Raw genomic sequence first — 13,995 nt, 5'->3', positions numbered from 1 at the left:
ATATTTATAATCTACTGCCGGATACTTTTCATTTGAGTTCCATATTGATAGGAACATCGAATTTATCTCTATAGAGGAGTTTTGGGGTTGGGGCGCCCCGTTGGGTAATTTTATAGTCTCCATTTGATACCCGTTCATTTGATACCCATATTGTGCCCATCAATTCTCTTTTGGTTTTGGGTGGCGTTTTTGATGTAAGAGGGAGGATAAGCCACCATCCGATATCCAAAAATTATATCACCTATATTTCCCTTTTTAAATTCTACGGAACAAACAAACAAACCGAGTCTCATATAGCCATGACGAGTCATATATCCATTTTGGGGAGTTTTTGGGGGGTGGGTGGTCCCCCACACTTTGATCTGATTTTATATGCTAGATTCGTTATATACTCCCGAAAATCTTTCATGTAAGCCTCATATTGATATGGACAACCGATTTGTCTGCTTTTAAATATTTTGGGGTTAGGGGACTTCCTGGGTACTTGGACCTAATATTCTACTCTTCAATACCTTTCATTTGATATCCATATTGTCTTTATTGGTGCAGTTGTGATTTTGGGTGGTATTTTTGGGATAAGGAGGAGGGTCCGCTCCCTTCCGATATCAACAAATTATAAAGCATATTTCTTCTTCCTGACCATATTCGTAATCTACTCCCGAATACTTTTCATTTGAGTCCCATATTGTCATGCACGTCCAATGAATCTATTTTAGGGGGTTTTGTAGTTGGGGCGGACCCCCATTTTTATACCCTCCACCATAAGATGGGGGGTATACTAATTTCGTCATTCTGTTTGTAACTACTCGAAATATTCGTCTGAGACCCCATAAAGTATATATATTCTTGATCGTCGTGAAATTTTATGTCGATCTAGCCATGTCCGTCCGTCTGTCCGTCCGTCCGTCCGTCCGTCCGTCCGTCCGTCTGTCTGTCGAAAGCACGCTAACTTCCGAAGGAGTTAAGCTAGGCGCTTGAAATTTTGCACAAATACTTCTTATCAGTGTAGGTCGGTTGGTATTGTAAATGGGCCATATCGGTCCATGTTTTGATATAGCTGCCATATAAACCGATCTTGGGTCTTGACTTCTTGAGCCTCTAGAGTGCGCAATTCTTATCCGATTGGGATGAAATTTTGCACGACGTGTTTTGTTATGACATCCAACAACTGTGATAAGTATGGTTCAAATCGGTCCATAAACTGATATAGCTGCCATATAAACCGATCTTGGGTCTTGACTTCTTGAGCTTCTAGAGTGCGCAATTCTTATCCGATTGGAATGAAATTTTGCACGACGTGTTTTTTTATGACATCCAACAACTGTGCCAAGTATGGTTCAAATCGGTCCATAACCTGATACAGCTGCCATATAAACCGATCTTGGGTCTTGACTTCTTGAGCCTCTAGAGTGCGCAATTCTTATCCGATTGGAATGAAATTTTGCACGACGTGTTTTGTTACGATATCCAACAACTGTGCCAAGTATGGTTCAAATCGATCCATGTTTTGATATAGCTGCCATATAAACCTATCTTGGGTCTTGACTTCTTGAGCCTCTAGAGGTCGCAATTATTATCCGATTTGCCTGAAATTTTGTACGACGGATTCTCTCATGACCATTAACATACGTGTTTATTATGGTCTGAATCGGTTCATAGCCTGATATAGCTCCCATATAAATCGAGCTCTCTATTTTACTTCTTGAGCCCACAAAGGGCGCAATTCTTATTCGAATTGGCTGATATTTTACACAGGTCTCCAACATATAATTTAATTGTGGTCCAAACCGGACCATATCTTGATATCGCTCTAATAGCAGAGCAAATCTTTTCTTATAACCTTTTTTTGCCTAAGAAGAGATGCCGGGAAAAGAACTCGACATATGCGATCCATGGTGGAGGGTATATAAGATTCGGCCCGGCCGAACTTAGCACGCTTTTACTTGTTCATATGAATATCGTATTCTGTGAATACCTTTCATTTAAATCCCATATTGTCCTGATCGGTACACTGTTATTTTTGGGTGGTGCTTTTGGGGTAAGGAGAAGGGTCCGATATCAAACAAGTATGTTCGGCCTGGCCGAATTTTATATACCCTCCACCATGGATCGTATTTGTCGAGTTCTATGCGCGGTATCTCTTTTTAGGCAAACAAAAAATTTTGAATAAGAACTGTTATGCTATTGGAGCTATATCAAGTTATATTCCGATTCGGACCATAAATGAATGAATTATTGTGTAATATTTCAGTTCATTTGGATAAGAATTGCGCCTTGTAGGGGCTCAAGAAGCAAAATCGGGAGATAGGCTAAATGGGAGCTGTTTCAAGCTATTGATCGATTCAGACCATATGAGACACGTATGTTTAGGGTCATGAGAGAAGCCGTCGTACAAAATTTCTGCCAAATCGGGCGAGAATTGCGCCCTCTAGAGGCTCAAGAAGTCAAGACCCAAGATAGGTTTATATGGCAGCTATATCAAAACATGGATCGATTTGAACCATACTTAGCGCAGTTGTTGCATGTGATACCAGAACACCACGTGCAAAATTTCAGTCAAGAGGCACAAGAAGTCAAGACCCAAGATCGGTTTGTATGACCATTTACAATCCCAACCGACCTACAATAATAGGAAGTATTTGTGCAAAATTTCAGGCGGCTAGCTTTGCTACTTCGAAAGTTAGCGTGTTTTCGACAGACAGGCGGACGGACGGATCGACGGAAGTCGATCGCGTAAAGCTAACCGCTTGAAATTTTGCGCAGATACAAGGTTGGATCGACTTAAAATGTCATGACGATCAAGAACATATATACTTTATGGGGTCTGAGACGAATAGTTCGAGGAGTTACAAACGGAATGACAAAATTAGTATACACTCATCATATGGTGGAGAGTATAAAAAGTAGGATCCCGCCGGATCATAAACCGCATCAAACAGTCACACGTTGAGGATGGAGGTGCTTCTCAACAATTTAAGCTAGTAGCGTTCCATTTCTACTTGTCAAATTTTACAGAATAATAGCTTCAAAAGCGACAGCTTCCGAGATACCGGGTGATTCAAAATAACACCTCTTGTTGGAAAACCCATTAGTAGTGAATGATATCAACCCTCAGATATTTGCCCCACAGTATTGTCCTCACATGACCAAAAGTTTTCGGTGTGTGTCCGATTTATGTCCAAATTTATGTTTTACAACCACACATTTTATGCACGTCGAATTTACTGAAATACACCTGGCAATAAATACTAAATGGTTTTTTTCGCTGATTATTACAGAGCATACGATTTTTTTACATCCCTAATATTTTGCATGACTATGACTGTGGAAAAGGCTTTTAAATGTAAATTTAACCAACCCTAGGTTTGGTTAAGGGAATGGAACAACGCAGGAGCAAATTTCTGAAACATTTTCCACAAAATGCATAATTCCGCAGGAAGCGAAACAGATGCACTGAATGGGGATAAATGACCTGCAGCATGTCAACAAATGTTGTGCAGAGTAACGAAACCTCACATTGATTGACAATGCAATTCAGACATTTCAGCGCAGCTAGTGGAAAGAAAAACAACAAAATCAATGAAACGTTAAGGGATTTTTCCACGAAAACTTACCTCAATTTATGGCAACGTTGACGGTGCTGTTAACGGTATTCATGTTCGGGAAATTCAATGCCATCTCCTAAATGAAGGTGCTGGGTGCTGTTGGCAGCCGGCGTGCGAAGGGGGAACTCTATTGGAAAACTTCTGTTGTATTTTTTTATCCCTATCGTTAGTTGGAAGTTTTCATGGCATACGAGCCAGATGGTTTGGCTGAAATGAGATGCAAAGGGAAAGAATAAAATTAATTAAAATTATTGAGTTCTGTTTCTATGCGAAAGGGAAGCTTTCAAAACGAGTAGAGTAATTGGTTTGAACTTCGCGCAGCGTGTATAGTGTTATATTTTATAAATGAAATTCTATAGTCAACAAGAACTCTGTTAAGTAAGTCTAAGTAAACTTTTAAATTCAATTTGTTATCCTTCAAAAGTATAATTCTATTGCTAAAATATTAAATGAGTTGATGCCATAATTAAATTGGCAGACATCTTGAATTGCATCCTCTAGGGGTGTAATCGGGTGATGGGTTTATAAGGAAGCTATTGGCGATTATGCATCGGATACTAAGCACTTATTTCAGCCAATATGGGTATCGGTTTAAATGGTCTCTGAGTCCAAATCTAGACCGATATGACCTATACGCTATCCCCAACGACCTTCATAAGAAGTATCCATACACAATTTCAAGTGGCTATCTTCATTCGTTCGACCGCTATCGTGATTTTGACAAACGGACGGACATTGGTAGATCGATTCAGAATGTCAAGACGATCAAGAATTCATTGCAATTGGACTCATCTAGAAACTAAAGTCCACTGTGATACCACATGAACAGGAGAAGATACATGTTTTCTAGCTCCTGCCTTTCAATCAGCCAGACTGTTATAAAACGCCTTACAACATGCGAATGTTTTGCATCCGCTATTAAATAAGTACTCAAGTCCTCAAAGAAATAAAAACTTAAAGTGGAACATATTTTCTCGCCAGTGCAAGAAGATGAGTTAAAACACTTGGTGCAGAATTTCAACCGAATCGGATAAGAATTGCGTTCTCGAGAGGCTCAAGAAGTCAAGATCCAATAACGGTTTATATGGCAGCTATACTAAAACATTGACCGATTTGGTGCATTTACAATCCTGCGCTAATAAGAAGTATTTATGCAAAATTTTAAGCACATAGCTTTACTCTTTCGAAAGTTAGCGTGCTTTCGACAGATAGACAGACGACGGACGGACGCACGGAGAGAATGACGCACTGACAGACGGACGCACGGACAGACGGATGCACGGACAGACAGACGCACGGACAGACGGACGCATGGACAGATGGATGCACGGAAGCATGGACAGACGGATGCACGGACTCACAGACAGACGGACAGACGGACGCACGGACAGACGGACGCACGGACAGACGGACGGACGGACATGGCTAAATCTACTAAAAATGTCAAAGTGATCAAGAATATATATACTTTTTTGGGTCTCAGATAAATATTTCAATGTGTAACAAACGTAATGACGACATTAGTATACCCCCATCCTATGGTGGAGGGTATAAAAGCAAAATTTTCTGTGTTATTTTTATACCCTCCACCATATGATGAGGGGTATACTAATTTCCACGTTCTGTTTGTAACACCTCAAAATATGCGTCTAAGACCCCATAAAGGATGCATATTCTTGATCGTCTTGACATTTTAAGTCGATCTAGCCATGTCGGTCCGTCCGTCTGTCGAGAGCACGCTAACTTCGAAGCAGTAAAGCTAGGCGCTTGAAATTTTGCACAAATACTTATTATTAGTGTAGGTCGGTTGGGATTCGGTCCATGTTTTGATATAGCTGCCATATAAACCGATCATGCGTCTTGCTTTCTTGAGCTTCTAGAGGGCGCAATTTTTATCCGATTTGGCTGAAAATTTAACACGTGGTGTTTTGGCATCACTCCCAACAAATGTGGCAAGTATAGTCCAAATCATTCCATAACCTGAAATAGCCACCATATAAACCGATCTCCCGATTAGACTTCGGTAGCCTCTATAGGGCGGAATTCCTATCCGACTTAGCTGACATTTTTCATGACGTTTTTCGTTATGACTTCCAATAACTGTGCTAGGTCTGGCCTAAATCAGTCCATATCCTGATATAGCTATCATATTAACTGATCTCCCGATTAGATTTCTTGGGCTTCTAGAGTGCGCAATTTATATCCAATATGGTTGACATTTTGCATATGTCGTTTTGGTATGACTTTTAACAACCGTCTCAAGTAAGGTCTAAGTCGGTATATAACCTGATATACAAACTTCATATTTGCCCACGAACACTCCGTTAAGGAACTGGGGCAAACTTTTCACATATCAATGAGTGCTGTTCGATTTAAGTTTAAGCCCTATGATAAGGTGCCTCTTTCTTATAGCCGACTTCGAACAGCGTAACGCAGTGCGACACCTCTTTGTGGACAAGTTTTTATATGGCTGTCATACCAAATACCTCCCAAATGTCGCCAACATTAAGAGGGGATAATCACCGCTGAAAATTTTCATGATGTTCTCGCCGGCTAACCTCTGCGCTACGGTGGCCTCCAGTGGCCCGATATAGCTGCCATAAAAACCGATTTCCCAGTTTGACTTTTTGAGCCTCTGGAGAGCGGTATTATTAATCGATTTGCCTGAAATTTTGGACGTGGTGTTTTTCTATTTGGAAAAGTCATTTGGCAAATGTGATCCATGGTTGTTGTTGTTGTTGTTGTTGTAGCAGTGTATTGTACACCGATGCGGCAGCCCTTGCCGATAAGGATTCCATCGGGTCAATCCGATAGGTTCAACCGGCTGCCATGGGATTGAATATTCGGCTGCCATGGAATTGAACACCCATGGTGAAGGGTATATAAGATTCGGCCCGGCCGAACTTAGCACGCTTTTACTTGTTTTAAGTTTCCTTCCACTTCGTTTTGGGCGAAATGACCGATCTAACGCCACAAAACTCAATTTTCAATTTGTTTACAATCGGAAAAATTGCCCCACAATCGATCACAAACATTCCACTGATCTTTAATCGATTCCTAATTGATTGTTTTGGTCCAGTGGAACAACTGTAAGTTGTCAACCCCAACTTATGTTTCAGCATGTGCATAAATTGGCGTTTGTGTCAACTTAGGGAACAAAAATGTGTGTTTTTCATCAAAAGAGGTACATATGCATTAATTTAATACAAGATATTTTTACTTATACTAGTACTGCAAAAATAACAAGTAAAAGCGTGCTAAGCTCGGCCGGGCCGAATCTTACATACCCTCCACCATGGATCGCATTTGTCGAGTTCTTTTCCCGGCAAAAAAAAAAAAAAATATATAAGAAAAGATTTGCTCCGCTATTAGAGCGATATCAAGATATGGTCCGGTTTGGACCACAATTAAATTATATGTTGGAGACCTGTGTAAAATGTCAGCCAATTCGAATAAGAATTGCGCCCTTTGTGGGCTCAAGAAGTAAAATAGAGAGATCGATTTATATGGGAGCTGTATCGGGCTATATACCGATTCAGACCATAATAAACACGTATGTTAATGGTCATGAGAGAACCCGTCGTACAAAATTTCAGCCAAATCGGATAATAATTGCGACCTCTAGAGGCTCAACAAGTCAAGATCCCAGATCGGTTTATATGGTAGCTATATCAGGTTATGAACCGACTTGTACTTTATTTTTCATAGTTGTTGAAAGTAACAATAAAAAACGTCTTGCGAAATTTCAGCCAAATCGGATAGAAATTGAGCCCTCTAGAAGCTCAAGAAGTCAAGTCCCCAGATCTGTTTATATGACAGCTATATCAGGTTATGGACCGATTTGAACCATACTTGGCACAGTTGTTGGATATCATAACAAAAAACTACGTGCCAAAATTCATTCAAATTGGTCAAGACCCAAGATCGGTTTATATGACAGCTATATAAGGTTATGGACCGATTTGACCCATACTCGGCACAGTTGTTAGATATCATAATAAAACACGTCGTGCAAAATTTCATTCCAATCGGATAAGAATTCCGCACTCTAGAGGCTCAAGAAGTCCAGACCCCAGATCGGTTTATATGGCAGCTATATCAGGTTATAAACCGATTTGAACCATACTTGGCACAGTTGTTGGATATCATAACAAAACACGTCGTGCAAAATTTCATCCCAATCGGATAAGAATTGCGCACTCTAGAGCTCAAGAAGTCAAGACCCAAGATCTGTTTATATGGCAGCTATATCAAAATATAGACCGATATGGCCCATTTACAATACAATCTGACCTACACTAATAAGAAGTATTTGTGCAAAATTTCAAGCGGCTTGCTTTACTCCTTCGGAAGTTAGCGTGCTTTCGACAGACAGACGGACGGACATGGCTAGATCGACATAAAATTTCACGACCATCAAGAATATATATATACTTTATGGGGTCTCAGACGAATATTTCGAGGAGTTACAATCAGAATGACTAAATTAGTATACCCCCCATCTTATGGTGGAGGGTATAAAAACAAATTATGATTTCCAATGACTGCAACTTGCGGGATTCGAGAGGATATATTATAGTTGCATCATAAATCACTGTGTTATCTTGGGAGTTGTTGTCATGTAGATCAACTTGAAATATCAAAATGATTAAAAATATATACACTTTATATTGTCGCAGATCAATATTTCAAGGTGTGGTAAACGGAATGACTAGATTACTATACTCCCATCATATGGTGGTATATATAAACAATTTTTAATATTTCAACAATTGTTGAAACTTTCAAAAAACAAACAAGTAAAAGGCGTTAAGTTTCGGCCGGGCCGAGCTTTGGATACCCAACACCTCGAGTATATATGTAAACCACTTTTCATCAAAATCCGGTGAAAATTGCATAGCAATAGCATATGCATAGCAGTTACATCGAACTATGGTCCGATTTGGTCGAAATACTAATAAGTACAAGTCTTTATTCAATTGTGTATAACAAAATATTGGTCTTTTTAGTAGTTATATCTAACTAGTAAAAGCGTGCTAAATTCGGCCAGGCCGAATCTTACATACTCAAGAAATAAAATAGAGAGATCGATTTATATGGGAGCTGTATCGGGCTATAGACCGATTCAGATCATAATAAACACGTATGTTGATGGTCATGAGAGGATACGTAGTACATAATTTTAGGCATATCGGATAATAATTGCGATCTCTAGAGGCTCAAGAAGTCAAGATCCCAGATCGGTTTATATGGCAGCTATATTAGGTTATGAACCGATTTGTACTATACTTGGCACAGTTGTTGGATATCATAACAAAACACGTCGTGCAAAATTTCATTCCAATCGGATAAGAATTGCGCACTCTAGAGGCTCAAGAAGTCAAGACCCAAGATCGGTTTATATGGCAGCTATATCAGGTTATGGACCGATTTGAACCATACTCAGCAACGTTGTTGGTTATCGTAACAAAACACGTAGTGCAAAATTTCATCCTAATCGGATAAGAATTGCGCACTCCAGAGGCTCAAGAAGTCAAGACCCAATATCGGTTTATATGGCAACTATATCAGGTTATGAACCGATTTGAACCACACTTGACATGGTTGTTGGACATCATAATAAAACACGTCGTGCAAGATTTCATCCTAATCGGATAAGAATTGCGCACTCCAGAGGCTCAAGAAGTCAAGACCCAAGATCGGTTTATATGGCAGCTATATCAAAACATGGACCGATATGGCCCATTACAATACCAACCGACCTACACTAATAAGAAGTATTTGTGCAAAATTTCAAGCTGCTAGCTATACTCCTTCGGAAGTTAGCGTGCTTTCGACAGACAGACGGACGGACGGACGGACAGACTGACGGATATGGCTAGATCTACATAAAATTTCACGACGATCAAGAATATATATACTTTATGGGGTCTCAGACGAATATTTCGAGTAGTTACAATCAGAATGACGAAATTAGTATACCCCCCATCTTATGGTGGAGGGTATAAAAATTACCCGATCTAAACCATATACAACATGGATGCCGAAAAGTCTAACATAAGTTACTGTTTCTAGTTTCAGTGAAATCGGATTATAAATGCGCTTTTTTGGGACCAAGACTTTAAATCGAGATATCGGTCTATATGGCAGCTATATGCAAATCTTGATCGATCTAGACCAAATCGCAGAAATATGTGGAGGGGCTTAACTTAAGTCTCTGCCCCAAATTTCGGCAACATCGGAAAATAAATGCGACTTTTATGGGCCATAAAAATTAAATCGAGAGATCGGTCCATATGGCAGCTATATACAAAACTAGTCCGATCTGAGCTAAATTGACGAAGGATGTCGAAGGGCCTAACACAACTCACTGTCCCAAATTTCAGCAAAATCGGATTATAAATGTGGCTTTTTTCGGCCTAAGACCCTAAATCGGAGGATCGGTGTATATGGCAGCTATATCCAAATCTAGACCGATCTGAGCTAAATTTACGAAGGCTGTTGAAGGGCCTTGGTTAACTCACTGTCCCAAATTTTAGCAAAATCGGATAATAGATGTGGCTTTTATGGGCATAAGACCCTAAATCGGAGGATCGGTCTATATCGCAGCTATACCCAAATCTGAACTGATCTCGGCCAAATTAAATAAGGATGTCGAGTGGACTAAAACAACTCAATGTCCCAAATTTCAGCAAAATCGTATAATATATGTGGCTTTTATGGGTCTATGACCCTAAATCGGCTGATCGGTCTATATGGGGGCTATATCGAGATATAGTCCGATACAGCCCATCTTCGAAATTAACCTGCTTGTGGACAAAAACAGTATCTGTGCAAAGTTTCAGCTCAATATCTCTATTTTTAAAGATTGTAGCGTGATTGTAGCGCTACACCACCGAAGGATGGGGGTATATTAATTTTGTCAGTCCGTTTGGAACACATCGAAATATCCATTTCCGACCCTATAAAGTATATATATTCTTCATCATCGTAAAAATCTAAGACGATCTAGACATGTCCGTCCGTCTGTCAGTCTGTCCGTCTGTCTGTTGAAATCACGCTACAGTCTTCAAAAATAGAGATATTGAGCTGAAACTTTGCACAGATTCTTTTTTTTTGTCCATATGCAGGTTTAGTTCGAAGATGTGCTATATCGGACTATATCTTGATATAGCCCCCATATAGACTGATCGGCCGATTTTGGGTCTTAGGCCTATAAAAGCCACATTTATTATCCGATTTCGTCGAAATTTGGGACATTGAGTTGTTTTAGTCCACTTGGCTTCCTTCTTTAATTTGGCCGAGATCAGTTCAGATTTGGGTATATCTGCAATATAGACCGATCCTCCGATTTAGGGTCTTATGCCCATAATTGTATTAGGCCCTTCGACATCCTTCGTCAATTTGGCCCAGATCGGTCCAGATTTGGATATAGCTGCCATATAGACCGATCCGCCGATTTAGGCTCTTATGCGCATAAAAGCCACATTTATTATCCGATTTTGCTGAAATTTGGGACAGTGAGTTACCCTAGGCCCTTCAACAGTCTTCGTAAATTTGGCTCAGATCGGTCCAGATTTGGATATAGCTGCCATATAGACCGATCCGCCGATTTAGGCTCTTATGCGCATAAAAGCCACATTTATTATCCGATTTTGCTGAAATTTGGGACAGTGAGTTGTGTTAGGCGCTTTGACATCCTTCGTCAATTTGGCTAAGATCGGTCCAGATTTGGATATAGCTGCGATATAGACCGATCCTCTGACTTAGGATCTTATGCCCATAAAAGGCGCATTTATTGTCCGATGTCGCCGAAATTTGGGACAGTGAGTTAAGTTAAGCCCCTTGTATTATTTCACAGGTCGGTCCAGATTTGGATATAGCTGCCAAATAGACCTTTCTCTCGGTTTTAGGTTTTGGGGCCATAAAAAGCGCATTTATTGTCTGATGTCGCCGCAATTTGGACATCCCTAGTCAATATGCCTCAGATCGGTCCAGATTTGGATATAGCTGCTATATAGACCGATCTCTCGATTTAATGTTTTGGGCCCGTAAAAGGCGCTTTTCATTGGCCAATGTTGCCGAAATGTGGGACAGAATGTTAAGTTAAGCCTCTTCAAATATTTTTGTAATTTGGTCTAGATCGATCAAGATTTACATATAGCTGCTATACAGACTGATATCTCGATTTAAAGTCTTGTTTTTAAATTAAGATTGCTAATCTTTGGCTAATCTTGAATTTTTATACCCTCCACCATAAGATGGGGGGTATACTAATTTCGTCATTCTGTTTGTAACTACTCGAAATATTCGTCTGAGACCCCATAAAGTATATATATTCTTGATCGTCGTGAAATTTTATGTCGATCTAGCCATGTCCGTCCGTCTGTCCGTCCGTCCGTCCGTCCGTCTGTCTGTCGAAAGCACGCTAACTTCCGAAGGAGTAAAGCTAGCCGCTTGAAATTTTGCACAAATACTTCTTATTAGTGTAGGTCGGTTGGTATTGTAAATGGGCCATATCGGTCCATGTTTTGATATAGCTGCCATATAAACCGATCTTGGGTCTTGACTTCTTGAGCCTCTAGAGTGCGCAATTCTTATCCGATTGGAATGAAATTTTGCACGACGTGTTTTGTTATGATATCCAACAACTGTGCCAAGTATGGTTTAAATCGGTCCATAACCTGATATAGCTGCCATATAAACCGATCTTGGGTCTTGACTTCTTTAGCCTCTAGAGGTCACAATTCTTATCCGATTTGAATGAATTTTTGCACGAAGTATTTCGTTATGATATTCAACAACTGTGCCAAGTATGGTTGAAATCGGTCCATAACCTGATATAGCTGTCATATAAACAGATCTTGGGTCTTGACTTCTTTAGCCTCTAGAGGTCACAATTCTTATCCGATTTGAATGACATTTTGCACGACGTGCTTTGTTATGATATCCAACAACTGTGCCAAGTATGGTTTAAATCGGTTCATAACCTGATATAGCTGCCATATAAACCGATCTTGGGTCTTGAATTCGTGAGCCTCTAGAGTGCGCAATTCTTATCCGAATGGAATGGAATTTCGCACGACGTGTTTTGTTATGATACCCAAGAACCTTGCCAAGTATGGTCTAAATCGGTTCATAACCTGATATAGCTGCCATATAAACCGATCTTGGGTCTTGACTTCTTTAGCCTCTAGAGGTCACAATTCGTATCCGATTTGAATGAATTTTTGCACGGAGTATTTCGTTATGATATTCAACAACTGTGCCAAGTATGGTTGAAATCGGTCCATAACCTGATATAGCTGTCATATAAACAGATCTTGGGTCTTGACTTCTTTAGCCTCTAGAGGTCACAATTCTTATCCGATTTGAATGAAATTTTGCACGACGTGTTTTGTTATGATATCCAACAACTGTGCCAAGTATGGTTTAAATCGGTTCATAACCTGATATAGCTGCCATATAAACCGATCTTGGGTCTTGACTTCGTGAGCCTCTAGAGTGCGCAATTCTTATCCGAATGGAATGGAATTTCGCACGACGTGTTTTGTTATGATACCCAACAACCTTGCCAAGTATGGTCTAAATCGGTCCATAACCTGATATAGCTGCCATATAAACCGATCTTGGGTCTTGACTTCTTTAGCCTCTAGAGGTCACAATTCTTATCCGATTTGAATGAATTTTTGCACGAAGTATTTCGTTATGATATTCAACAACTGTGCCAAGTATGGTTGAAATCGGTCCATAAACTGATATAGCTGTCATATAAACAGATCTTGGGTCTTGACTTCTTTAGCCTCTAGAGGTCACAATTCTTATCCGATTTGAATGAATTTTTGCACGAAGTATTTCGTTATGATATTCAACAACTGTGCCAAGTATGGTTGAAATCGGTCCATAACCTGATATAGCTGTCATATAAACAGATCTGTGGATTTGACTTCTTGAGCTTCTAGAGGGCGCAATTCCTATCCGATTTGGCTGAAATTTTGCATGACGTATTTTATTATATTTTTACTTTCAACAACTGTGTCAAATAAGGTTCAAATCGGTTCACAACCTGATATAGCTGCCATATAAACCGATCTGGGACCTTGACTTCTTGACCCCTAGAGGTCGCAATTATTATCCGATATGCCTGAAATTTTGTACGACGGATCCTCTCATGACCATCAACAAACGTGTTTATTATGGTCTGAATCGGTCTATAGCCCGATACAGATCCCATATAAATCGTTCTCTCTATTTTATTTCGTGAGCCCCAATGGGCGCAATTCTTATACGAATTGGCTGACATTTTACCGGACCATATCTTGATATCGTTTTAATAGCAGAGCAACTCTTTTCTTATATCCTTTTTTGCCTAAGAAGAGATGCCGGGAAA

At 39.9% G+C, this 13,995-nt stretch overlaps 1 protein-coding gene across 1 annotated transcript in view; it reads right to left on the bottom strand.

The window, feature by feature from the left end:
• Positions 1-13,995, bottom strand: part of LOC131996633 (uncharacterized) — a 529,958-nt gene that overhangs the window by 89,350 nt on the left and 426,613 nt on the right. The window contains exon 5 of the mRNA XM_059366170.1: positions 3,615-3,812. Within this exon, the coding sequence (XP_059222153.1) occupies positions 3,644-3,812 (169 nt within the window). The 3' untranslated portion in view covers positions 3,615-3,643. The remainder of the gene's footprint in view (positions 1-3,614; positions 3,813-13,995) is intronic.

The sequence above is a fragment of the Stomoxys calcitrans genome, chromosome 4 (assembly GCF_963082655.1).
Source record: "Stomoxys calcitrans chromosome 4, idStoCalc2.1, whole genome shotgun sequence".
Classification (NCBI taxonomy): Eukaryota; Metazoa; Arthropoda; class Insecta; order Diptera; family Muscidae; genus Stomoxys; species Stomoxys calcitrans.
This window is presented reverse-complemented; position numbering and strand designations above follow the sequence as displayed.